General features: G+C 49.1%; 1 protein-coding gene across 1 annotated transcript in view; it reads left to right on the top strand.

Moving 5' to 3' along the window:
* Positions 1–222: 222 nt before the first annotated feature.
* LOC149352725 (Y+L amino acid transporter 2-like) overlaps positions 223–25,001 on the top strand; it is a 69,517-nt gene continuing 44,738 nt past the window's right edge. The window contains exon 1 of the mRNA XM_089581930.1: positions 223–989. Coding sequence (XP_089438056.1) covers positions 488–989 — 502 coding nt within the window. The 5' untranslated portion in view covers positions 223–487. The remainder of the gene's footprint in view (positions 990–25,001) is intronic.

Raw genomic sequence — 25,001 nt, 5'->3', positions numbered from 1 at the left:
CAACAGAAAATTACAGGAGTAAAAACATGCGAGCCATGTTGCACTGAGGGTAACACATCAATCATTTACAACATCGCACTGAAACAACACACCAACCCGAAACCGAAACCGAAAGCTCTTCGTTTAGAGGTTACGTCGCTAGGTGGCTTGCAAGCGCAAGGATAAAGGAAAGGGCGATGAGAGAGACAGAGAGGGAGGGAGAGGCGTGCCGCGTACGGCGCGATGGACTCCCTCGCAGCTCTCTCATCCACTAAAAAAAGGCTGAGACTAGGGTTCACCTCCTCAAAAGTGCCTGACGCAACGTCGATCTCCCGTAACACAAGCAGCGCGTCGCAAGGCCTTCCATGTGCTGCAGCGTGCCTCCGTCAGTGTCGACGGCAGCCGATCTCAGCACGGAACTGCGTGCCAGCTCGCGACAGGAGACGACCACGCGCAACTGGAGCTAACGCAAGCGGCGTGAGCGCGAAGCCGCCTCGCAGCGACGACCATGCCGCCGGAACCGAGCGCCGAGTCGCAGTTAATGAACCCCGACGTTCAGGTACGTCGGGGTTCAGGTTCAGAGTCACCTAAAGGCAATTCGGTAACGTTGAAGAAGGAGCTGGGTCTCATGAACGGTGTAGGGATGATTGTCGGAGTGATAATAGGCGCCGGTATATTTGTTTCGCCTACGGGAGTACTTCGGTTCGCCGGCTCCACCGGCATGGCCCTCGTGGTATGGGCTGCCTGCGGGCTCATATCAATGATCGGGGCCATATGTTATGCCGAACTGGGGACGATGATCCCAAAGTCTGGAGGTGACTACGCCTACATTTTCACAGCTTTTGGTCCGCTACCGGCTTTCCTCTTCTTGTGGGTAGCGCTGCTCATCATTCAGCCCACGAGCAATGCGATCGCCGGCATCACTTTCGCCAACTACATTTTGGAGCCCATATACGCCGGCTGCTCACCACCGGACAACGCAGTGCGGCTTGTCGCTGCCGTAGTTATATGTGAGTACTTTTCTGAACTGCTTGCATTGCTTCGCTCCATGCGGACCGCCGGCAGCGCGCCGCGCGCGTCTCGTTGCGTGCTAGCGCCTTCAGCCGAGCATGCACGTGTTGTGTTCTTCATATTGCGCGACATGCGCGCGCATGGCTTGTCCATCCGACGTCCGACTTGCGGCCCACGGTGTAGGCCGCTCGGCTAAGGCGGTCGGATGGAAGTCGTGCCTGCGTAATCACTGCTAACCTGCTGTACGCATAGAATATGTTATCCTGGTGTTTCATCATACTTTTAACCGCGCGGGTTTATTGACACTGGCTACCGCTATGACTTCGTCTTGTCACGGCCGTGGAAATTATGCGTACATTGTTTCTATACAAGCAGTATTTTTAACCGGCTGAATATATTTTTCGGTACGAGCTGCCAAATTAGCTTTACTTGAGGCACAGGCAGCGATTAACTGTGTGGAAGCAGAAGACGCGTCCGTACAGTCTTTGTCAAAAGTAACCAGGCTGCATGGTTTGCTTCTAGCTTGTATAGTGGAGCCCTTGTGGCTTTCCTAAAGATCAAAACGTGTTGGAAGGTAAGAAGATCCCCATTCCTTAGAAGAACTTGTTGTTGGGCTTACCCTTCCCCATTCCTTACCCTTAACGACCATTTCAGCTTCAGGGAAGCTGTAAGGGCTCCACTGTACGAGCTAAAAGCAAACCATGCAGCCTGGTTACTTCTGACAAAGACTGCACGTTGACGGCTCTTGCCACGGAAGCAAGAGCACCTGGGTGAGTACTTATCGACTGGCGCCTTGACATGTTGGTATTATTTTTATTGATTCATGTTATTTAATACATTTTTTAGGCAGCGACGTTAACGGATTAACCGTGGAGCTCGAAAACGTTTGCTTCATATACTTCGCCGAATGTTGAATCCCTAGCCCATTTGCGACAGATATCATCGTCTGCATTGCAGCTAAGGCCACTTTATTCTGGTCCGGTCGTGGAACTGGTTAACTGGCCTGAATGTGGCAGTTGGGCATGTTACAGGTTTTAAAACATAAGACACAACGTGTCCTTTCACTCGTGACACTACACATACAAATGGGGTTGTGACTCGGCCGCACTCAGATATTTTTTCTCAGTGAACAAATTCAGTCACTGCGGAGTTTGCGCTAAAAAATAAGTACCATTTCATTCGGAGCCAGAAAAAGAAATGAAAAAGTTGCCTCACTATTAACATTTAACTTTATGTTTGTTCTCTTGCTACTTATTTTTAGCACAAATTTCTTGTGTAGCTTCATCTGCGTAGTCGCTCAGAATAGCAGCCAAATCATAAAACTTTTCGGCTTTTAGCGCACATAGCCACATGGAATTGTCTTTTGTATAACTGGATCGAAATGATCTATATCATGTGCAGTATAAAAAAGAACAAACTCGTTGCAAAAATTTGTAAACTTTCTGGTTATTTCTGCCCTAAATTATAAAACGGCTTTTGGATACTATGTTCCAAGAGGAAAACTAGTCTGAAAACAGGAAAAAAAAACTGCTGTGCTTGCCACACCTAATTACGAAGTAATCAATAAATGAATGCGCATTGTTCCCTATCATACTGCTCACGACTGTACCTTCTCTTCGCCGCTTCACTTCGGTTTCGCTCTTGGCGTAATTTCATTTCGAAAGCAGGCATTTCCCATTCTTTTGCAGTGGAAAGCCATGGGTGTTGGTAAAGCGGTCGCTTTCTTTTGCAGCACTATGTCGGGGTTCCTGGTATTCCAAGAGATGCATATTATTTACTGAGCGAGAAAAAACAAAATATTGTGCAGGAAGAGAGAGAGAGAGAGAGAAAACTTTTATTGCTCTTTCAAGAGATTCGCGGAGATGAAGACTTCTTGGTCGTCCTGCTTGGGAGCTGGCGACTTGAGTCTTCGAGCAAGGGTGGGCCCTCAGTCCAGGGCTCCACTGAGTCGTGCCGCTTCAACAGCGTGCTGTACCAAGGCCCTCTGGACCTCGAGCTCGCTGCTGGAGAGACAGCTCTCCCATTGCTCCTCACTCGGTGGTTGATAATTGTGGAATGCTATGTTTCTTTCGCACTCCCAGGTAATGTGATAGAGTGTAGGTGTACCGCCGCACCAGGGACAGTCTGATCTGAATTGCGTTGGTGACATTTTGCTGTATATGTACAGGTTAGGAAAAGTGTTCGTCTGTAGCCTACGCCATCCTACAGCCTCTTCCCTAGTCAGTGCTCTGTGTGGTGGTGGATACCTCAATCTAGTTCCCCTAATTTGTCTCTAAACTAATTTGTCTCTTGTGCTGCAAGAAATTCTAAGCTCAAAAGAAGGACCAAGTGCTAACAAAGTAAATGTATGTGCCAGACGTACAGCGATGTTCACAGCAGTTATAGCTACTACTTTCCGTTCATGCACCACTGAAGCTAGCTGAAGGCTTGTCTTCAGGTGTGCGCGGATACTGAAAGATTAGACTTCAAACACTTTGCAAAGAACAAAAAAATTCTCGACCTTGTGGCTCGTGTTGATGCCTCAATGGCTGTGCTTTCAGTCTATTTATAATCCTTGCGATTTCTTTTTTTTTCCCGTGCTTTCACGCACCAGGAAAGATTACAACTGCGTACCTCTACCGTGTGCTGCTGCTGAGCAGGACGAGATTTATAGAGTAGGCTTGATATGGTGTGGTATTTTCGTTTTTTATCGATTTATTTTACGTGAAAGGAGTAGTGAAGCGTAATTTTCGAGTTTCTCATTTTCATGTAAGAGCGAACCAGTAGACGCGGCATGCCCCACTGCATGGCGGACAATTAAGCACCGTAATTTGTTGTGGCCAGCCTCAGTTTCGATTGAGAAAAGCACTGGGTGCGCCGTGGATTCAACGGCCGCTCCAGGCAAACAGACCTGTTGGTGATCTGGGCTCAGAAACCTCTGACGCGACACTGACGTGTCAGCGCCCCAGTAAAAACCGGCAGGACTCTAACCTATGACGTCATCACTCCTCGCTGAACGTCACGGAAGCCCGGAGATGTCACAGTGCGTGTCGAGTAGGCCTGTGCTGTTTCTAGCTACGTTCATCGTTGATGTTTAGTGTAGAAAATATCTGTATTTACTCAGAAATCGGGCCACTAGATATATGTCGACTTCGAAATTTTGTGTCCATATTCGTTGAGCGCTTGAAACGGCCTGGTTACATGCGCTTTTGCTGCCCTCCACCGGCGCTGTAGGACTCACTTCGACTCCCATGGTGCCGGTTCAGTTGGCGCACCTTCTACAGACACGGCTGCCATAATCCTCTGTGATGTGGCCTACATCAAAGGATCAGGCTGAAAAGACGTGCTTGGTAGGGAAGAAGCAGAGAGAGAAAGAGAGAGTATACCATGTGAAAAAAAAAGGAAAAAAAAAATAGCCTCTTTCAGTGCGTGCTCACATTCTGCGACTTTAAAGAAGACCCTGCTGCTTGTACTAGTGCCGAAGTATACAAAAAGAAAAAACGTTGTACCAGAGAGAAACGGGAGAAAGGCGGTAGCAGATAGCAATACTTTTTTTTTCTTCAAAGAAACAGTCTCGGTGCAGTCAGCCGTGATATCTGCAGCTGCGCTTGCATTCGTCGCACAGCGGGATCAAAAGTGACAGAAACGTGTTTACTCTAACTACGTCTATCTCGGAGACAAGGTCAGGGGCAAGAGTTCTGCCAACTGGCAGTATAGCGAGGCTCCGCGTGCAGCTCATGGGTACGAGTTTCGGTTTGTGCGCTTCTTACTATGTGAACGACCACTTTACAGTGGCACTGTTGTCTGGCGCGTGTATTGCTAGCGTGGGGGCTATGTTTGCGCTTTGCTTACCTCCGACAGTTCACACAGGCCCCACGCGCACACGATATATAGCGACCAGACGATTCGACCTGATGAGCTCCTCCTCTGGTGCAGCTGCAGCGACATACGTTGTAATGGAAGGCTCGGAATTATTTCACTGTGCAGCGTTTCAGCTGCGGGCAAAAAACGGGACACAGTCGTATTCCGCAAATGTCAAGCTTACTTTCAGGTTGATCTTTTGTCGTTTCTAGAGGTAGGTCAGTCAGTTTTCTTCCAAAATTCATTGTTGTTTACTATTCTGCAATGCGATGCCCATGCAGTGACGACAAAGACAGAAAGATAGGTATTTAAAGGTGCCTGTCAATGAGGGTGCCCTTTTGAAACGCGTTTAGCGCAGGCATGCAAGCTTGAGTAGCTTCACGCAGACGTGATAGAATGTTTTCTTTCACGAACGCAGCTTCCGTAGCTGCGACATCGTTTAGATGGCAAGCTTGTTCGTTGCAAAGGGGCTGCAGAGGTCATAAACGTTCTGCGGGATCAGACGTGCGCTTCTTTACGTTTCGTTTGATGAATTAGAGCGAGACGCGCACGCTCTCGTTAGTGCACAGTCTGACAAGTGCACCGGCTTTCGGCGCAACTTTGTTGCAATTTTGTAGGCAGGGCTGGTTGACTCGACAGCGACGGAATTACAGCCACCTTGCAACGCGAGTGCGCCATCCCAAACCGGGGAGTTCCTCGTTCCCTTCATTTGAGCGCGGTATAGAGGGGCGGTAACCCCAAGTGCTGCACGGCGCCGTCAACAGAGCGTGTCCGAATTTCAGCTGTACATCCGCGTGTACAGCAAAGCACGAAGAAGTAGCAGCAGTTGAAGTTAGTTGCGGGGTTACCTATGCTGCTCCTTCAAAACCACCGTTGCGTCCCATCCGTAGCGGCTTGTCCTTATTGTGCGTTCGAAGAGCACAGAATTGAGAGACAGCTTCTGTTGAATGCGTGTCTGAAAGCACCTCGCTCAGTCGCGCCCAAGGGACGCAGAGAAAGAAAAATGAAAAGGCGATAATCTCGATGGTTGTTGGCAAGTGTTTGCGCGATAGCCTCTTCACACATTGCGCAAAAAATGTCGGCCGCAGTCGTTATCGGCGTGCACTTAGCGCCGAGTGTTTTTTATTTATTTGCTTCTCCTTCATCTAGAACTTTACGTAGGCTAGCACGACACGATAGCAAGGGTAGGCGAGACCCCGTGCGCCCTCGCGCCACACGTCACGAACAAACAGCCCGCGTGCGCATCCCAGCTCACGTTCGCAAGAGCCATTCAAAGTTTCCAGTATATGTTGCACCTGCAGCTGAGCTGGGAGCTGAAGGTGCGCTTTGCTGTAGTAAGAGGAATAATGAAATACACATAAAGTCTCCGCCGTTCAGAAGTGAAACAAGGTTAAAGGCGCCCCTCCCCGTCCATGGCCAAGGTAGAAATAACATGACCACAGATGGCACATGATCACTGAACAGCAGCTGAACGCGTTGACGGGGTGATGACGGCACTGAGCCTTTCAGACACGTCATACATACGATGTCTACGCAGTGAACTCGACGAAGTCTGCCCGGTGCTGTAAAAATTTGCATGATAACAATCGCCTCCCGAGCTTTTCTGTATGCCCGCTGATTGTTTTACTTTTAGGAAAGCAGCCTAGAAGCAGACAAGCATGAATATTCAAGGGCCGCAGAACGAAGAATGAGCTCCACCTGAATACCCATTTTATGTATAGTAATGACGTTGTGATAATTCTTTAATGACAACGCTTAAACAAGTCTACGACGACTGGTCACTGAAGGCTGAGGCCTCCGCGTCAGTCCAGCCAGCAGTGGAACCGCTAAAGGTGGCGGAAAAATGTACTTGTGACGAGACACGGCGGAGAACGAATAGGACAGACAGGCAAACATACTAGACGGGGTTTCGTACGTTTTCGCTGCCCTGTTTCGCATGCTTTCGCTGCGATTTGCCGTTGTCTGCAGCGGGACTCGTGTTCACTGCCTCTTGTAGCGCGCAAATCGGTTCGCCCACGTGACATAAAGGTGATGTGTACGCTAGACGTCGGTACTTTAGGCGCGTCGCAGGCACGTGGTTATCGATTTTAATCTTGTAATCTTGTTATATGTAGGAAAGAATATAACTTTATTAAAGGTTCCCTCTGTCCCCATGAGTGACCCTTTGGCGAGCCGTTTTATCCGTGTTGGTTCAGGTTAGATGTGCACGCTGCTTGTTAAGGCAAACTGGTTGTAATGGAGATTGAATCTTCTTTCCCTGCTAAATCGCAGCTCGTGCCTGTGTCGTTTAAATGACACCTGGTTTAGCTAGCTGGAGCGCTCTATTGATTAAGCATGCCTCTTTTGCCATCAGTTTACAGTGTTCGTGGCTTTTTCATGTGTGTTTGCAGAAAAAACAAACCCTGCATTGTTTGGCTGGCAACAACAGTTTGCTCACAGAGAGAGAGAGAGGGAGCAAGACAGAAGTCGTTAATGTGATGCGGAAGGGTGAAGAGGTCGGCCGGTGCAACAGTCTGGTCGGCTACTCCATAACTATTTTCTCATGAAACCACCAGTTCCTTGCCCACATGCAGCTTTCCGTCGTAGTTGTTACCTGCTAGCGGCAATGAGCCGAACGTGCTTTTGCAGTTAGTGCTGCGTAAAGCGACTCATTTTTCGCGAGCTAAATATTTCGCCAATTCTGGTAAAGTCGTAATATCGGAATATTTCGCGAGTACTGAATTTCGCGAAGCAGCGGTGATAGGTCCGTTAGCGCTACTTTTGCCCAAATCATTCGCGGGCCAAATTTTTTGTGAGGTCTACGCATGTGGTTCGCGACAAACGCGAAAATTAAGTTCTCGCGAAAATTAAGTCATTTGCAGTGCATCTACGCTTGCCCAGCTTTTGCCCTTCTCAACTTTTTGTACACGCACTACTTTGGAATAGTGAGTCGACAAGGTTGAACCTCGTTATAACCAAGTGGGAGTGCCACAGAAGTTTTTTTTTTAGTTATAATCCGTGTTTCGGCTATTCACAGACGACTTTCAGCGGAAATTTATTATACCAGGGATGTGTTTGCAACTAGCAACAGAGGATGGTCCCGTGTGACGGCTGTGGCGTTGTGTGCATTATTAAACTTCAGCGAGCCTGGTCGGAAGAGTGGCGAACAGCGTTGCATATTGATTCGAGGCGAAAATTCTAGCTCAAAATGGTGGCTTGCATATTATATATTTCCCTTCGCGGAGAAACGTTATCACGAAATATGCATTGTTAAAGTGGGGCATTAAATACATAAGCGGCTGCGGGAGCCGTGAAGGGTTTCGTCGTCGACCGTATCGAACGCGGTTCAAGTGTACTTAGAAAGTTTGCTCACAGGAGCTCTGCTCATGACATCTGCGTCCTGACAGCCTTAAAAAGAAACAAAAAGGAAGGGGAAACTTTGTGTGCATGTATTGCAAAATGGGCCCTACTTATATGCTCTACATATGTGCCAGGAAGATTGATGCGGCGAATCGCAGCGCTCGTATTCTATCTCTGCAGCGACATCGCGCGCGGCTATCAAAGAGCGATCGTCCACAATTTATTATGCGCAGCGGGGCCAGGCGCTCGGAGGGATGCGTTCCCGACGCGCACACGTGGCGGCCGTAGCGGAGGTTAGCGCCGTCGCGAGTCGGCCGCCGCTCGCAGGTGCAGCGTGCAGACGTGCGCCTCGGTCTGCGGGTGTCTTCCCCGTCGACCTTTCTTTGGTAATTTACGGCGCTGCCAAGGAGCGATTGGGCCGAGGAGACGGTGTGCGTGGTACGCATGCGCGACGCCTCCTTTCAGGGCTGGCGGATTGACTCCGAACTATACGCTGAGCCGGTTAGCACCGGTTGATTCGGATCTCACTGTTGTACATGCGACGCTTGTTTCCTTTAAATAGACATTTGAAGGCAAAATAACTCGAAGTACCCAGTAATTCGTTCATACTGTTCTACGACTACTGATTTACCAGATGTTTCGCCATATATATAAGGAAATTTAATGTGGAAAGTATCGAGCATGCTCTAAAGAACGGAGGTAGCCTAAAAGCGGTGAAGAAGGAAGTAGGCATAGGCAAAAACCAAGTGTATGCGCTAAGAGACGAAGATGGCAAAGTGATTAGCAATATGTATAAGATAGTTAAGGGAGCCGAAGACTTCTACACAAATCTACACAGTAGCCCATGTAAGGAGGACGTAAGCGAGATAAGCAGTATCACACAGCAGTTAGACATCCCGCCAGTAACGAAAGATGAAGTAAAGAAAGCCTTAGGAGCAATGCAGAGGGGGAAAGCAGCTGGTGAGGATCAGGTAGCAGCAGATCCCTTGAAAGACGAAGGGGAGATTGGGCTATAAAAACTAGCCACCCTGTATACGCAATGTCTTATGACCTCGAGCTTACCAGAAGCTTGGAGAACGCAAGAAAAGAGATGTGAAGGACTTGAAAAATTACAGACCGATCAGCCTACTGTCCGTTGCCTATAAGGTATTTACTAAGGTAATCGCTAATTGATTCAGGACAACCGTAGACTTCAGTCAACGAAATGATCAGGCAGGCTTTCGTAAATGGCTCTCAACAATAGACCATGTTCACACTATCAAGCATTTGATAGAGAAATGCGCAGAGTACAACGAGCCTCAATATGTAGCCTTTATAGATTACGAGAAAGCATTGCACTCAGTCGAAACTTCAGCAATCCTGCAGGCATTGCAGAATCAGAAAATACTGGACGATTTCTATAGCGGGTGCACAGCTACCATAGTCCTTCATAAAGTCATCAATAAAATTCCATTAAGAAAGGGTGTAAGGCAGGGAGGCACGATCTCGCCAATGCTATTCACCGCCGGTTTACAGGAAGTATTCGGAGGCATGGATTGGGGGACAGTTGGAACTAAAAGTGAACTGTGAAGTGAACTGCGGAGTGAACAATGTGGAGTGAACTGCTTCTATTCACTTTAGAAAATTCTTGTCCTTAATTATTAGCTAGAAATTTCTGCTTTGTTTTTTTTTTGTGGTTTGACAAATGTATCCTTTTATTCTCAATTGTTTCTTTATATGTCTTTTCACAACGCTGTATTTTGTACAATATCATTCATAGTGGGTTGTTATTCTTGTTTTGCTTGTCTGTTTGTTTTTTTCCCTGCTAATCTATTTCATTCTCATTATATAAATATTACTTATTTAAATTACCAATGTTATTACTGCTAATTGTACCTGTCTGTGATGCTCCTTGTTTTTTATTCAAGTTAGTATTAATCTACCGGGGGTCCCGTGACAGTCGCTTGACTTTGGGACCCTCGCCTGTATACTGAATTTATGTAACCAATATGTACCCAATAAATTCTTCTTATCTTAAAGACAAGTTCAAAAAGACAAGTTCAGATTCCTCTTCAGTGCACCTTTAATTACGAGAAAGCATTTGACTCAGTGGAAACCTCAGCTGTCATGCAGGCATTGCGGAATCGGGGTGTGGAAGAGTGTTATGTGAAAATATTGGAAGATATTTATAACGATTGCACAGCTACTACTATAGTTCTCCATAAAGTCAGCAATAAAATTCCAATACGGAAAGGTGTCAGGCAGGGAGACACGATCTCGCTAATGCTCTTCACTGCCTGCTTACAGGAGGTATTCCGGGGACTGGAATGGGAACGGTTGGGGATAAGAGTTAATGGAGAATACCTGAGTAATCTGTGATTCACTGATGACCTTGCCCTGTTAAGTCACTCAGGAGATGAACTGCAAAACACGATCACTGAGATAGACAGGGGGAGCGTATGGTGGGTTTAAAAATTAATATGCAGGAAACAAAAGTAATGTTCAACAGTCCCGGAAGAGAACAGCGGTTTACAATTGGTAGCGAGGAGCTAGAGGTGGTAAGGGAATACGTCTACTTAAGGCAGGTAGTCACCACAGATCCGGATCACGAGACTGAAATAACTAGAAGAATAAGAATGGGGTGGAGCGCATATGGTAGGTTAACTCAGATCATGAATGGCAGTTTACCAATATCCCTCAAGAGAAAAGTATACTTGTAACAGCTGTACCTTACCCGCACTCACCTATGGGGCAGAAACGTGGAGACTAACGAAAAGGGTTCACCTTAAGTTAAGGAGAGCGCAGCGAGCTATGGAAAGAAAAGTGATAGGTGTAACTTTGAGAGACAGGAAGAGGGCAGAACGGGTCAGGGATCAAACACAGGAGGAAGAAATGGGCTTGGGCAGGGCATGTAATGCGAAGGCGAGATAACCGATGGACGTTGAGGGTAACGGAGTGGATTCCAAGAGGAGGCAAGCGTAGCAGGGGGCGGCAGAAAGTTAGGTGGGCGGATGAGATTAAGAAGTTTGCGGGGATAGGGTGGCCGAAGTTGGCACGGCAGAGTTCATTGGAGAGACATGGGAGAGGTCTTTGTCTTGTATTGGGTGTATATAGTCAAGCTAATGATGGATGGATGGATGGATGATGGATACGGCTCTCATTAGGGACGACAATCGTGGGGCCGACAAACCAGTGCGTCGAGTTGAAAAGTTAACGTCAGGAACGGCTTCTCACAAGTTCGCTCAGAGGAAGGCTTCCCATCTCACTGTCTCGAGCGCTTGGTGTGCCAAGATCCCCTGCGCCGCACGGCTCTGCGACTATTCCGGTCACACTTGAGTCAACTTTCGAGAAATGTGTGCATCTGTGCGCGTGCGTAGCAGAAAAATGTATGAGACCCGGGTGCCCCGACGTTTCCCTGCGACAGTTTGTCTTGTCTGCATCAGTGCGTAACCTTCACGTTGTACCTCTAAGCAGACAGGCCACGTGTAAAGAGTAGATGTCACACTTCTTCTCAGACACCTGCTCGCTCTGCGAATGGTTGCGAGCCAAGAAGCATGGAGCAGGATAGAATCACCTCTGAGTGCTGGCTACATTGTGTCGATAGACGTGGCATTGTCCGATAGAGGTTTGCGGGAACTTGAAGGGTGGGAGGTGGGAGGAGGGAGACAGCAAAAAAAGAGAAAAATACAGAAAGAAAGGGAACAAGAAAGGCTGCCAACGCGTATCGTGATCGACACGCGCAGAGCATCACACCAGTGATACGCACAGGTCGAGCGCCGCCTTTTATGTGCTGCCTGCATACCTTGGGCACTTGTGATGCGCGCCGAGCACTTTTAAGTTTTTTTTTAAACCAAAAATTTCCTTTCAACAACAATAAAAAAGGGAAACCGGGAACCAGAAGCATTGTTTTCTTTTTGCCTTTTATTTTTTCCTCTCTCATTTTTACTGGCTCACGCCTTTCTCTGGCTGTTCCCCGTTAAAGGCTGGGACTCTAAAGACGGTTTTATGCTTAGCTTGTTTTCCATCACAAGCTTGGAATTTTTGGGACACGCTCGCAAAGCGTCTCGGCGTGCTTGTTTTTCACGAGAAGAGCACCTTCTATGAAACTGTTTTTATTTTCCCACGCTTTTGTCGCCCCTGGTGATGTCATCTTTTTATTCTGAAATAAAAGCGCTGACCGGAGAATTGCGGGAAATTTACTGTTGCAGAAGCCGTGACTTGTTCATGTTGCGTTATCGGCCGCTGGCTTATCGGGAGGTAAAAATCGGGTGCTATTCTTTCCGGTCGAATTCGGGTACAAATCGGGTTACTGAAGAAATTTTTCCATAATTCACGTTTTTCGGACTTTTTTTTTAAAAAAAAAAAAAATATTCGACTATTAGCGCTTGTTTTTTTGGGGGGAAGGGGGAGGGAGGGGGCATATAATGCTCGATTTATGGCGCATTATTTTCGTAAGTCATCTAGAAATGGGTTGCACCACCACAAAGTGCACTGTTTCACAAAGTCAAGCTTTTTTTTTCTCACTCCTTACAATTATTTCGTCCCGTAACAGTACCGTCCCTATGTGAAGCACTTGCGCATCTGCCTTAGAACGGTGTACCTATAAACACTGCGAAAACGCACACTCAGTATCGCAGCGGCCATTGGAAACGTTCAGCAGCTTTTTAATCCAGCAGGGCTTCGCGTCATCATGGGTACAAATAAGCCGATCAGGCTTCCTTCTGGTTAATATAGCTGTGCTTCCACCTTTCGCACTGAAATATATTTTAGGAACTTAGGCCCAGATTAAGCTTCGCTAAGGATAGCAGGTGTTAAAAGAGGATTAATCTCAACATTTAACTGAAAACATTGCTCTGGCATAAGCGTACGACATCAGCTACTGCGCGCGCGTTTTCTCCAGCTTTGCACGAACTGCACTTCCCTGTGGGCGATCATTCTTTTTGGGCAGACATCGGTTTAACCCGATTTTCAAGAAATCTGATGGGAGTGCAACCATAAGGTAAAGTCGGATTTTACCCGAAAACGAAGACCCCTATCTAAATGGCGTGCGAGATATAATTACGTAATGCGTACCATTTCTCCCAAGGTCCGATGGGCAGTCACCAGGAGGTGTTTGTTGCAGTTTTGCGCTTGATCCGAGAAGAGAAAAAGGGTTACACTTCAGGTGTCGTACAGTGTCTGATACACCTTCGTCTAAACGTAGCCGTATTCAAAATTCAGTTTAGTGTACCTGTAAGAAGGCCGCGAAATGCCGCAACCGTGCAGCACACGACGTTGTTGGTGCATTCGCAGGCTTTCGCTGTTAGTGCATCGTTGCTAGGTGCTTCTCGCGCTTTTCGCTGGCAAGCTGCTGTATTAACTCACTGGCATTCGACACCCGCACGCGTACTTATTTCTGTATAACGAAATTTCGGTGCAGCAAAATTATCTATAGCGAATTTCCGTATAACGAAATGAATAATGTTTCTACATTTCTGCATTTTCTTCCATAATTTTTTTTTGTCGTAAAATAGGCGTTAGTTGCTTATGGAAAAAAAAAAAACAGCAGGGGAAAGCTTCAGCTGCTCCGCTCGATAGCGCGTTTTCGAGCACCATAGATTGCTGGCATCCGGTTGACGCACCGGTTTGCGTAGCTCAGTTGGCGTCAGCGTACCACGCAATCCTTCGGGTCCGCCTTTTACTTCGCTGCTGGTGCTCACGTGCAAATCTTTTATCGCTGGAGTTTTCCGTCGTCGGGGGCGCAACCTCGTCGACGCGAAAAGCGCTCGCTCGGGTCCTTCGCGTGGTGCGATAGCCGGAGCTTTTGGCGTCCTTGCTGCGACGCACTTTGCTTGCTTTCGCCAAGCAGGTGCGTCCCCACGAAAGTACGGGCCAGCTGCGTTGGTTAAAATTTAACGCTGTAGCGGACGTTAGCGATAATTCTGGCTCGGGAAAATTTACTTTGTTAGGCGTGCACCGCTGGAGAACTAAACATCTTCATGTGGTAATAGTCTACGATAGCTGACTACAGCTTTTGAAAGCGCACACGACACATTGTGCTCTTGTGCCTGTGGGGGCCCCCTTGTTTTTAATGTGACTGCTACAGGCAGGTCTTAAGGCGACAGCTGGTGCACGTTTAATGGGGAAACTATGTGTGATGGCAGGAAAGTGCTGCCTCTGGTATACTCTGCCTAATGCTTTGGTCGGCTAAAGCGGTCCGACAAAAACCCCTCCTGAGGCACTTTTACTGCGGCCCTATACAGATTCGCGACGCTTGAGAGCTATCAGTGGTCGGCCCTGCCCCGAGTGCCCTGGACCCTTCCTTGGTGAGGAGCAGCCGACTCCGAAATGCGTGCCCTCTTGTCAGATGTTTTGACAGGGACGGGTTATCTTTTTCTTCACGACCCCGCATGCTGGCACAGTGGGCGCCCCGGGGCAGGCAAATCGCTGCGAAGGCGTTTGTCGTGGGCAGCGATCGCGCGCGCGTGCACGCGTTGTCACGCTTATCGCGCCACTAGGCTCGCGGGCATGGCTCCTTCCTTTCGATGAAACGAGGGGCGATAAAAGCTATCAATGGAGGCGGCAAACAGCACTCGAGAGGGCCGTCTGCGGCAGCTCCCATTCTTCGAGACTTCCCAGGGAGTGGGTCTGACGTGCCGGCGGCCACGAAGGCGCGGATGAGCCTCCTTTTTCTTATCCTCTGCCAGTCTTCTTTTATTTTTTTTTTCGCCCACCACTGCGAGCAACTGGTCAGTGCACCTCGGCGGGACTAGGGTCCCACCTCAAATGCCGGCCACTCGATGTGGACCGGGACGTCCTCGGGCGTGTATGTGCATGCTCCGGCGGTTGAGGCTCGCTGTAATCATCCCCTTGGGTGCGCTTCTTGACTAGTTTTAGGCGCGCACTCCGGCCTGGGAAACTGACATGCCATTTCTGTAATTAGCTGTGCAGGCTGGCCACCTCTGCCTGTATCTTTTTTTGTTTTGCTTTTTGGCGGAAAGCAGGTATTTAGTAACAGCGGGACGCTGCCTGTCTCGTAATTTATGCGCGCTGCGGAAGCTTCATGCTGTAGGCACCACCTTGCGCGTTTGTGATTACGTGCGTCGCTGTTTTTTTGCGAAGAGGCTGCACGCAAATGCCCAAGGCGGTCAGCACGAGAAACAGGAGGAGTTGGGCTGCCGTGCCTTTCTGGCCGAACAGCTAGCGCCGAGAATCGGGTTTATCCTCGTACTTCTTTGGCGGCAGTTATGGCGACCGATGATTTTGCCTGCTCTGGCTACTGGCGTCTCTCTGCGGAACGGCGCAGAGTTTCGTTTCGAAGCTGATTCACGGTTGTAGAAAGATTCACATTTGTTCTCCAAACAAATTCAACCGGCTGGCGCCTGCGCCAATTTCCCCATATAGCTGCCCGAGTTAATGAACTGGGCGTTGTATCGCCATGATAACGGCGCGTTTGTAAAGGGGAGAAGCCGCCCACGCCGACATAGGTGTGAAGATGGTAGCAGATAGCGCAGCGCTGTTAGCGAAACAATACTCAAAGCTTGTCAAGTCCTTGCTATCGTGGCATCTCCAGACCTCCTCCCGATATCTAGTGGGGGCGTCCCGTTGAAGGTACTTTTTATTTCATTCAAGAGCACTCCATTCAGCCACGCCTTTTTTATCATCGCGCATCTCTTACCACTTTAACATCCGAGGATAACCATTCTGACTTATGTCATGCGTTTCGGTCCTAGTGGCGCGACACAGCCGATACGGGCGGCAGCGGTGCAGAAGTGGCGCGACTCCCAGCAGCCTCCGAGGCTCGAGCTGGCGCACTCGACCCAGCGTCCAAAGCACACAGTTAACACCCGTCAGCGGAGGTCGAGTGTACAGGTAAAGGTAGATAGCATTTTGGTCATGGAAGTATTTAGGCTCTCGCAGGGTTTAATTGCTGCAGCTCGAAAATGAGGAACGATGGCTACACGCCCAGTAAAGCTTCCTTTTATGCTTCACTCCGTCGGCCATGGTGCCTAAACTGACCGCAGTTTCCTGCCCCTGAACGAAAGCGGAGCGCATTGTCATAAGGCTCGTCATTCGAGGCTGTCTGCGCCGCTCTCGATTTTCCTGTATACGTACAGGGAGATCAAAATTAAACTTTGCAGATTTCTTAAAATGACACGCTGAGTGGTACGTGAAATACACCTATGCACATAAGTTAGGCGACCAGGGGGACTCAAAGTGAGGTGATTAACTAAAATAAAATAATGAACCTTTTTACCAACTGCGGCTAGCGTGAATGTGCATATTGAAAAACAAAAAAGAAATAGAGTTGGTCGCATTTCCATAATTCTTTTAGAAAAATCTTCTAGAGCACGCTTATTATATTCGCCCCCAAAGTTTCCACTGATTTTGCGTGTGGCAGTCAACGCGAAATTCCTTCTTAGTGTGAGACGCAGCTGTTGCGTCGGGCGTTTCGGCCATTTCGATAGCCGATAGTGAGAGGGAAACAGTTTTCATCTCCACCGGTATGCCGTTGTCAGAGGAAACGCCGCGCCACGCCGGGAGGAGTTTCGCGCCGATCGTCACCGCCTTGCATCAAAGCCACATCAAAGCCACCTAGACTAGACAAGGCCTGTTCGCTCCTCCTCTCCACAGGGGCCTACGTCACACTAGTTGCCCGACCCGCCCGACCGGTCCGACCGCGAACGACGGTGAGAGTTCGGTGAAACACAGCACAGGCTCATAGAAACGCAGGCCTGTGGTTAGGTTAGGCAGCGAACGTGCTGACATTTCTCTTTTCCGGCTTCTAGGTTTTCGAGCTGCAGTGCGTCATACCGTATTCTCCTGGCTTGTGCACGTTGAAATCATGATGTGGTGCTAAAGAAAAGCACATTTGTAATCGCTGCAACATGGGCCGTTGCTGTGTGCCGGGGTGCCGCGGAAATTATGTCGGTGGCCCAAAAGTTAGAGTGTTTGGTTTTTCCTAAGATGAAGCTCACAGAAAAGCTTGGATGAGAGCAGTTCCTCGCAAGGATTTTACGCCAACCGTACATTCCAAGGTAGAAAGTAAAAACCTTCTGTAACTTTAAAAGTTGTTGAAAAATAGTTTCGGGAGAACCGGATGTAAATAATTAAGCTTTCTCATGCAGGTATGCGAGCTCCATTTCCATAAGCAAGACTTCATCACCAAGCTCTCACATGATGATAAACAAACAGGAAGAACCATAGAGCTCAACCGCGATCGTGTTCAACTTCAAAAGGGTGCAGTGCCTTCGGTGTTCCCCAATTGCCCATCATATCTTCCTTCTACACCTTCATGAGGGCACGTCGGGAAAATGTGAATTTTTGTCAATTGAAGGATGACGCCATTCAGAACAGCAGTCAGAAGAAGGCAGTTGCCAGGAAACTAAAAAAAAATTAAAGAATTGAAATATTTTAATGCAGAGCACTCTGACCAATAAAATGTCCATAAAGTATTCATGTTACTGTTTTGCATGACTTCATTCATAATGTCTAACACGCCATCCGCTTTCGAACATAACAAAAAAAACGTACATTTATTTAAAAAGCAACCGAATGCATGAGATGTAGCAGGTACTGCATCTCATGCATTCTGCTTCATTCTACTGCTTTTCTGTCTAGGAAAAAATATTTTGAAGTTAATATGAACTAAATACGATGAACTGAAGAGCAGGAACTATAGCTATGCAATGCTCTGTCACAAGTATTATCATGCAGCTATAAAAACGAAGCACTTAGCTCCAATACGAAGTATATTGTAAGGGCCACGAAAGATAGCATAAATTATAAATTAATAAGGAAGATATTTAGCAAAATTATGCTCGCGGTTAAAAAGCTGTTGTTTAGTCGCTAATCCATATTTATTGACTCACTTCTAAAGCCATTGTACCTCGGATAGTAAACAAGTGCGCTTAAAACTGCCGGCGAACCCCCGCAGTCCCGAGCGGAGGTCGGACAACTAGCGTGACGTCACGGAGCAAGCGGAGAGGCCTTGAGTAGTCTAGGTGGCTTTGCTTGCATGCGCAATCACGTGGACCGAGTTGAAAATTTGGACGCTAATATCACGGAACACAAGCGTGGTAGGATAATTCTACCATATTTGATTGTGTACGAATATGGCTACCTCTTAATTTCCAGTATAAACATGCCCGCTTGCTGCAGTCACTGAAAAGTTCATTAATTGATTTTAGTTAATTAGTTGCTTACGGCGACAACTATCATCTCACTTTGTGTCCCCCTGGTTTCATAACCTATGTGCAGAGGTGGCTTTCACGTAGCTATGAACGCCTAATTTTAAGAAATCAGTAAAGCTTAATTTTGTTCTGGACGTCATCAACCATTTCGCCTTTTGGAAATCGGAATTAATCATTGTGAAGAAGAAGAAGGGCGTTAGCCTATAGCCGCGCTGCAATCGCCCAGAGCGAGAGCCTGCTGACCCTGACAGATCAAGGACTGTGTTTCGCCGCCTCCTTAGCGCTGACCTAAGCCCTCGTTACATTTGGTGGAGGTGCTGGGCTCGAGACCCAGCAGGGCTAGGCTAGTCTCATGCCCTTCATCTTCTTCACACAAAGAACAATATCAGTTATTCGGTGGCATATCGGCGGAATGTGCAGGGCATCGAGGAAGACAGCGTTAATTTTTCCTCCGACTGTGTGCCGATGCAAAGGAAGCTTCAGCAGAGCAAAGGCTCACTGGTGCTCTGTCTTGGTTGTTCTTCGCGCTGGGCATGCATACAGCTAACGTGTGCGAAGGGTTGAACAGGAAAAAAAAAAAAAAATCTGTCGCAGGCACCTTAACTGTCGTTTGGAGAAAGCAGGAATATTTTGATTTGTGATCATTAGAATCGGTAACAGTTTTAACCAGCGTTTAAACCGCTCGAGCTACGCGAGGAGTGTCAATCAGATTGCCATGAGAACCCGCTCATGTGATCACTGTTGTAGTAGCTTTATTGCGAAAATGTTGAAATACCCGCGGCGAACTTTTGGTTGTTTTTTGAATTCTAAACATCTTACGCCTATATAGCAGCGTTCCTCTTCAGTTTCCACAGCGGCTATAAGCTATTAGTGCGCCACCAGCGGTCGATATGTCGTTTCCTCGTCTGGATATCTGATTGATTCCTTTAAAATGCAATGCAATAAACGTTCTGGCTGAAGCTATTCTTTCAGAAATAACTCCTCTTATAACTTCTTCTGACAGAGTAGAGCGTTCGAAGTGATAGATTTTTAATTCTTCTGACGCACTGTGATGTTATAAATGATAGATTTTTCCGCATCTAATGCGGTTTGAAAGTTCCTTATCCAAATATTAATTCATCAATTAAGTAAAAACTGATGCTGGTTGCAGGCGTGGAGCTGAAAGAGCATCGTTCGCGTCTGCCAGGAGCGAGTAGTGGTATGTTTCACGTCGTACTTCTACAATTGACTAATTAATTCGAGAAATACGACGTGAAACGCCTGTCTTTCGATCGCCGCATATAATAACAGAGGACAAACATGTACGGAGGAGGCAGAGAGTGTGACCCGCGTCTCAGTACATGACCCCACCTTTATATACCGTGTACCCACCGCAGAGAACTACGTCACCTTCGCTGTCGTCGTCAGCATCATCATCATCATGATCAGTTCAACTACATCCACTGCGAGCAGGACAAGGTACTCTCGCACCGGTCTCCAATTAGTTCCGCCCTGCGCCTGCCGCGCGGACTGAGCGAATGCTCTTATTTCAACTGTACGTATATCCGACTCAGCTGCCGCGCAGACAAATTCTCAAAGGCAAACGAGAGATGAAACATACAGGCGGCCACCGGCGGTCAAGGTCACATCGCGTCGTGGTCCATTTGCGTTCACTAAGCTTGCGAATGGAATCCCGGAGTGAGCGTCGCATGCATGCGTTACGAACTAAATAAAGAGCTGCCGCCAAGTCTCTTCAGTCGTGAACCAACAAGACAAAACGAGACCGTTGTTTGAAGTAAAGCGAACACAATCGATGTCCCGTTCTTTTTTCCTTCGCTATTTTTTTTATTCGTTGACGTGTAAGCACACCGCGGATGCCTAATTGCAATAAACAGAGAATGCTGCTATTTGGCAGCAGCCCCACTGGCTGATGTTCAAATTGGCGGCCACGCGGCGGGAGCCGCTTATCGAGGAGCGGCGTGCCCACGGGTTGGACGCTGCGCCGCATTGATCTTCCGCGCAGTTGACGCGCCGGTGAACCACTTGAGCGGGATTGCCCTGTTCGTGTCATTTGCCGCGCGCTGCCGTCATTCGCTCTCCGGGGTGTTCCCGGTGAAAGAGCACCAGGGACGAGGCGCACGAAACTATGGCAAGTGAGCGTTGTTTGTGATTGGCCGCGCTCTTCCCACGGGCTATCGTGACTGGCCAGTGAACGCCCCGCCTATTCACGCAGCGCTTGGATTGAGGGAAGATTCATTTCTGAATAAGGCACTCTTTGCTCCTCCCGCCCCTTTTCTTTTTGCAGCCGAAACTAAACTCTCGTAATATCCGCTAATAGGGAGTTTTAGAATCTAGGGGCCCTATCGACTAGGGGGATAGGGGAATAGCGGGGCGCCGGTGCACATGCGCAGAACAGTGACGCCCCTCGGTTCATTGCCCTGCTCACTGCCACCGCGCTATTCCCATATTCCCTAACCGATAGGGTCCACCTGTTCTAAAACTCCCTGATTGCGCCGGTAGCCTTAAGAGACCTCCGCATGTAGTGAGCGGTCTCGTCCAGTTATGGTAAGGGTGTTCTACACCTGTTCTGCCAGCTCCATGCGGCGCGCTTTCAGAGGCAAATTTAAATCGTCGTTGTGGAGAAACCAGTCCTCAAGTTGATGGTGCTTTCTGTTGTAACGACTGCGCTTTTCGTGCTTTGCTTTCAGAAACGAGAAGCGAGGGCGAAGTTATTGGCGGGTCATTCAAAGTGGGTGGTCGTCCGTAATAGCGCAAAACCTAAGGACAAAGGAAATTGTCCGCGGACGTGGCACGCAGCCGAGTCGCAGTTCTCTGTGCCCGTTGCGTGCGGCCTGGAAATGAATGAGGAATTCGTTCGATTCAGCGAACAAGGGCCAGAAGGATCTCTCACGGATGCTACTCCCGCGCGTGGTATCGGGGATATGTTCGTGACAGGTCGCCACACGGCGACGCCTTATCTGGGCGACGCGCATTGTGCGGCAGGCTGCTCGAGTAGGCTTCTCAGCCTCTTCTCCGCGTCGCCGGGCCCACTCAAGTGGCAGTCGTGTGGGCGCGGCGGCCACCGGATGGCCGCCGAGAGCGGTGGCCCCTGATAGTCGTCTGTGTGGTCAGCGGCGTGCTGCTCTCGGAAGCAAAGGAGCCGCCCGGCAGGTGATAGGCCGAGTGGAGTGTGGCTCGTTCGGCGATGAGCTCAGAGGCGCGAGTTAGCCTCCGACGACCACAGGTGTTGCGTTGGAGGATCGATGCTCTTTTGTGGTGGCTAGGACGCTCTTTATGGTCCTTTGCTGGCGACGGGTGCGGTCCCTCTTTGTGCGAGCTTTGGTCGTTCACCTCTGCCGGCGCGGCTTCTGCTTATTCGGGGCGAGTCGGACCAGTGCCCGGCTGCACCTTTTACTCTAGACACGAGTGGGGAAAAAATAGTCTCAGTTTATGATGGACCACTCTTCCCTTTTTCCTTCCCTCTTTCTGTCTCTCTCTCTGATACTTCGCAGGTGTAAACATTTGAACTGTAATCTAGCTTCTTAATAATTTGCCGGGTATATGCACCAGCGATTCAGAATGCCGATATGTACCGAAGCGTGATCTTGGCGAGCTGCCTGTGCTAGTTGCTTGTGGAAAGTAAACCATCTTCTCACGGACTCCTATCTCATCTCATCTCATGTAACAGTGGCGTGCTTACCTCATGCAAAAAGCGCTTGCACTCAGTGTGCGCGTCTGCACGGCGCTTGTGTAGCGGGCTTCCTTTTACGGCCTTGACCAGCTGACTTTCACTGCCGCAAACGCCACCTGCGGCGCACCTTTGTATTGACGCGCATGCTTTGAATATGGCTCTTCGCAGCTGCGGCAGGCAGGGATAACGTCAGTGCACCGCGGAACCCTGCATACCAGCGCGGAGTTCTTGTTTTGTGTTGAATGACCGAGCTTGCTTCATGCTTTCCTCCTTCCGTCTGTATACGAACGCTACGAATACCGGTTTAGAGGGAGCCATGGCAATCACCTTGTTGCGTTCTTGCGCTTAGCCACACATTTGTTTATTATTTTTTACCCCTTGCGGCAGCGGTGTTGGTAAAGTCGAAACTGGTGTTTTGGAATGGAACTGGCTACATGTAGTGGCTGAAAGGTCATGGGCGTCCGGAAGGGGGGGCAAGGGGGGGCGGTTGCCCCCCCTTGGAATTACGGATATTATTTATGCCCTACCAGAAAACAACTACAAACTTACCGCCTCCCTCATCCCCAGACATCGGGTGCACCCCCCTGGAAAAAGTTCTGCGGACGCCCTTGTGAAAGGTAACGGCGCTGTACTACGGAACATAAGGACACAGGCGGAGGGATGAGTTACGGTCGACAGCAAAATTGAAAGAAATGCCGTGTAACGTAGTCCAGCGTGCCCGCAGCGTTGCTGATTGCTCGTCAGTCCAGGTAGCATTGCAAATTGTATCGCGGCTGAACCTGTTCATTTCGTTTGCCCACCATCTCCCGGTTGGTTAGCACTGCTGCGCATTTCGCGTGCGTCCGCGACTACACGCACGTGTCTCTACGTCACCACTTCGGAGTACTGCGTCGCTGGGACGCTCAGTGCGCACGACCGCTGGAGTCGACAACAATCGGCGTCCGCCGCGTGCGCGTGGGAATCGCGAGCTGGCTTCTTTGTAGCGGCGCGTGCGGCGCCCTGGCTGTTTTCTTGCGCGACTCGTGGTGGCGAAAGGAACCGCGCCGCAGCGGCGACAATCGACGGCGTTCTCTTTTTCTTTTTCCTACGCCGTGTGCGCGCGTGCATACCGCGGGTTAAACCGTGGGACGGGGCGACCACCTGGTCCCACCGCGTCGGCGCATTTCCGCGAGCTTCGGTCGCCACCGCTTGTTTACCCCATCCCGGGTGAGCTAGCTGCGAGCGGCCGCATGACGCCGCCGGGAGAGTATTTTCATCCGCCCCCGGCCTTTGAGCGACAGCGCTTCGCCGGATGTCACGAGTGCTTGACTGCCGGTGGAGGCGCTGCGGCGGTGCCCGATTGCCGCCGTCTCACTTCTTTGTCCCCCGGAGCTCTTGGCGCCCCTGCACGGACGCTGCACTTGTCACCCAGAAGGCGTGCGCGCACTCCCGCATCGCATCGTCTTGCCAAATCCACTAACGGGCAGCCCTGTACTTAGGCAAGGAAAGCAGGGAGTCTCTCCGCATCGTTGACCCGAATTACGGCTTCCGGACGCCACGATGCCTCAAGCGCGACGCCGAAGCTGTTTTCCTTGGCATCCCATGGCGTCCGCTAGATATATTACAGCCTCACTGTAACCAAGTCATTGGAGCGGAGAAGCTATATTCTGGTGTAAACGATGAGGTGATGCAAACAATGAGGCGCCATTATTCCTCGAGACATATGCAGTACAGCTATGCTCCGAACAACGATGGCATTCCTTTAACAACGATATATGACGCTTCGAAAGTATCGCACTTTGTTCTAGGTAGCGCGAACTAGGAGATGCGAAACAGCCACGGCACTTGAGTCGCCGTGATCCTATAGATAAAAGGTCTCTGTAAAAGACACCCTCTTTGCAGCGCGATCCGTTTCCCGAGCTCCGGTTACATTCCCGTTGGATGACGAGAAATGCATCTTTCGCCCACAGAGGGGAGTCCTCGTTCGGTTCGCGGCTGTCGGGTGAGCAGATGCAGATTGGCGCATATCCGCTAGCACATCAGCACTCCACGGAGAGAGAGTTGTTGTTTCGGCGCCTTGTGCTTTGTCTTCGAGAAACAATGGTGCCTACAGCCTTGCTGACATCGTTTCTGGAGTTCCGCCGCTGGACTGAAGCGAAACGTCCTTTGGTCGCTCCGTGCCGTTCATTCCGCTTCTGCGGACCCGCGCTGTGATTTTGCCTCCTCGTCAGCATTCCTTAGGACAGATCCACACAGACAGCTGGGAAGCAGCAGCGTCGCACCGCCGACGCGCTAAGTAGAATGAATGTTGCATAGCGTACTTCTGTGCATTAGCAGCGCAGATATGAAAGGCGATGTGACGACGAGAAATAAATAAATAAATAAATAAACAAATCGTGTAGTCTTTCCGTTAAGGAATAAGTTCCGGGAGCACCGTGCAACTAGCTCCAATGTAACAGATGTGTACGCGTTCCCATGCCAGCGCATGCTTTGTTTTTATCCGGGGTATTTATAGTAGCCAGTGAACCTACCGTCATAACCGTCGTGAAAGCTTTGTCCTCAGCGTGGAAAAGCATTGTGACTACAGCACTAACGCGAAGTTAAGCACCCCGTCTCCTTATTTGGCGAAAACAAAAATATATTACCAGTGAACTGAAGCTCGTTCCTGTACTCTGGGCACTCTTCCCAAGTTTGTATCGTTTGGAAGAAAAAAAAAAAGAATGCGCTTAAATTCCTACTAATACGGTATGTCACTGGTCACTGAACAGTGTAAATAGTAAGGCGAAAGCCTGTAATGCTTCATCGTTGTCAACAATCGTCGACAGAAGGTTTTCAGCAGAAGGTCGTCAGCAGAGGTGTCACGCTTTTCTAGTCATTCTCCTTACCGCCCTTTAGGTCAGCACAGTGCCCCCCTGAATTTTTTAACGACTGATAGCTTCCGGCCGTGCGTATTTCAGTTCACTGAATATTTTGACTGCTTAGGATGTTTAGCTGCGCTCGGACGACAGGGGTGGCTGTTCAGTCGTACGCGC

The sequence above is a fragment of the Amblyomma mixtum genome, chromosome 3, assembly GCF_055824585.1.
Source record: "Amblyomma mixtum isolate Tamu chromosome 3, ASM5582458v1, whole genome shotgun sequence".
In the NCBI taxonomy this organism is placed as follows: Eukaryota; Metazoa; Arthropoda; class Arachnida; order Ixodida; family Ixodidae; genus Amblyomma; species Amblyomma mixtum.
The sequence above is the reverse complement of the archived record's forward strand: the minus strand, read 5'-3'. Positions and strand labels throughout refer to the sequence as shown.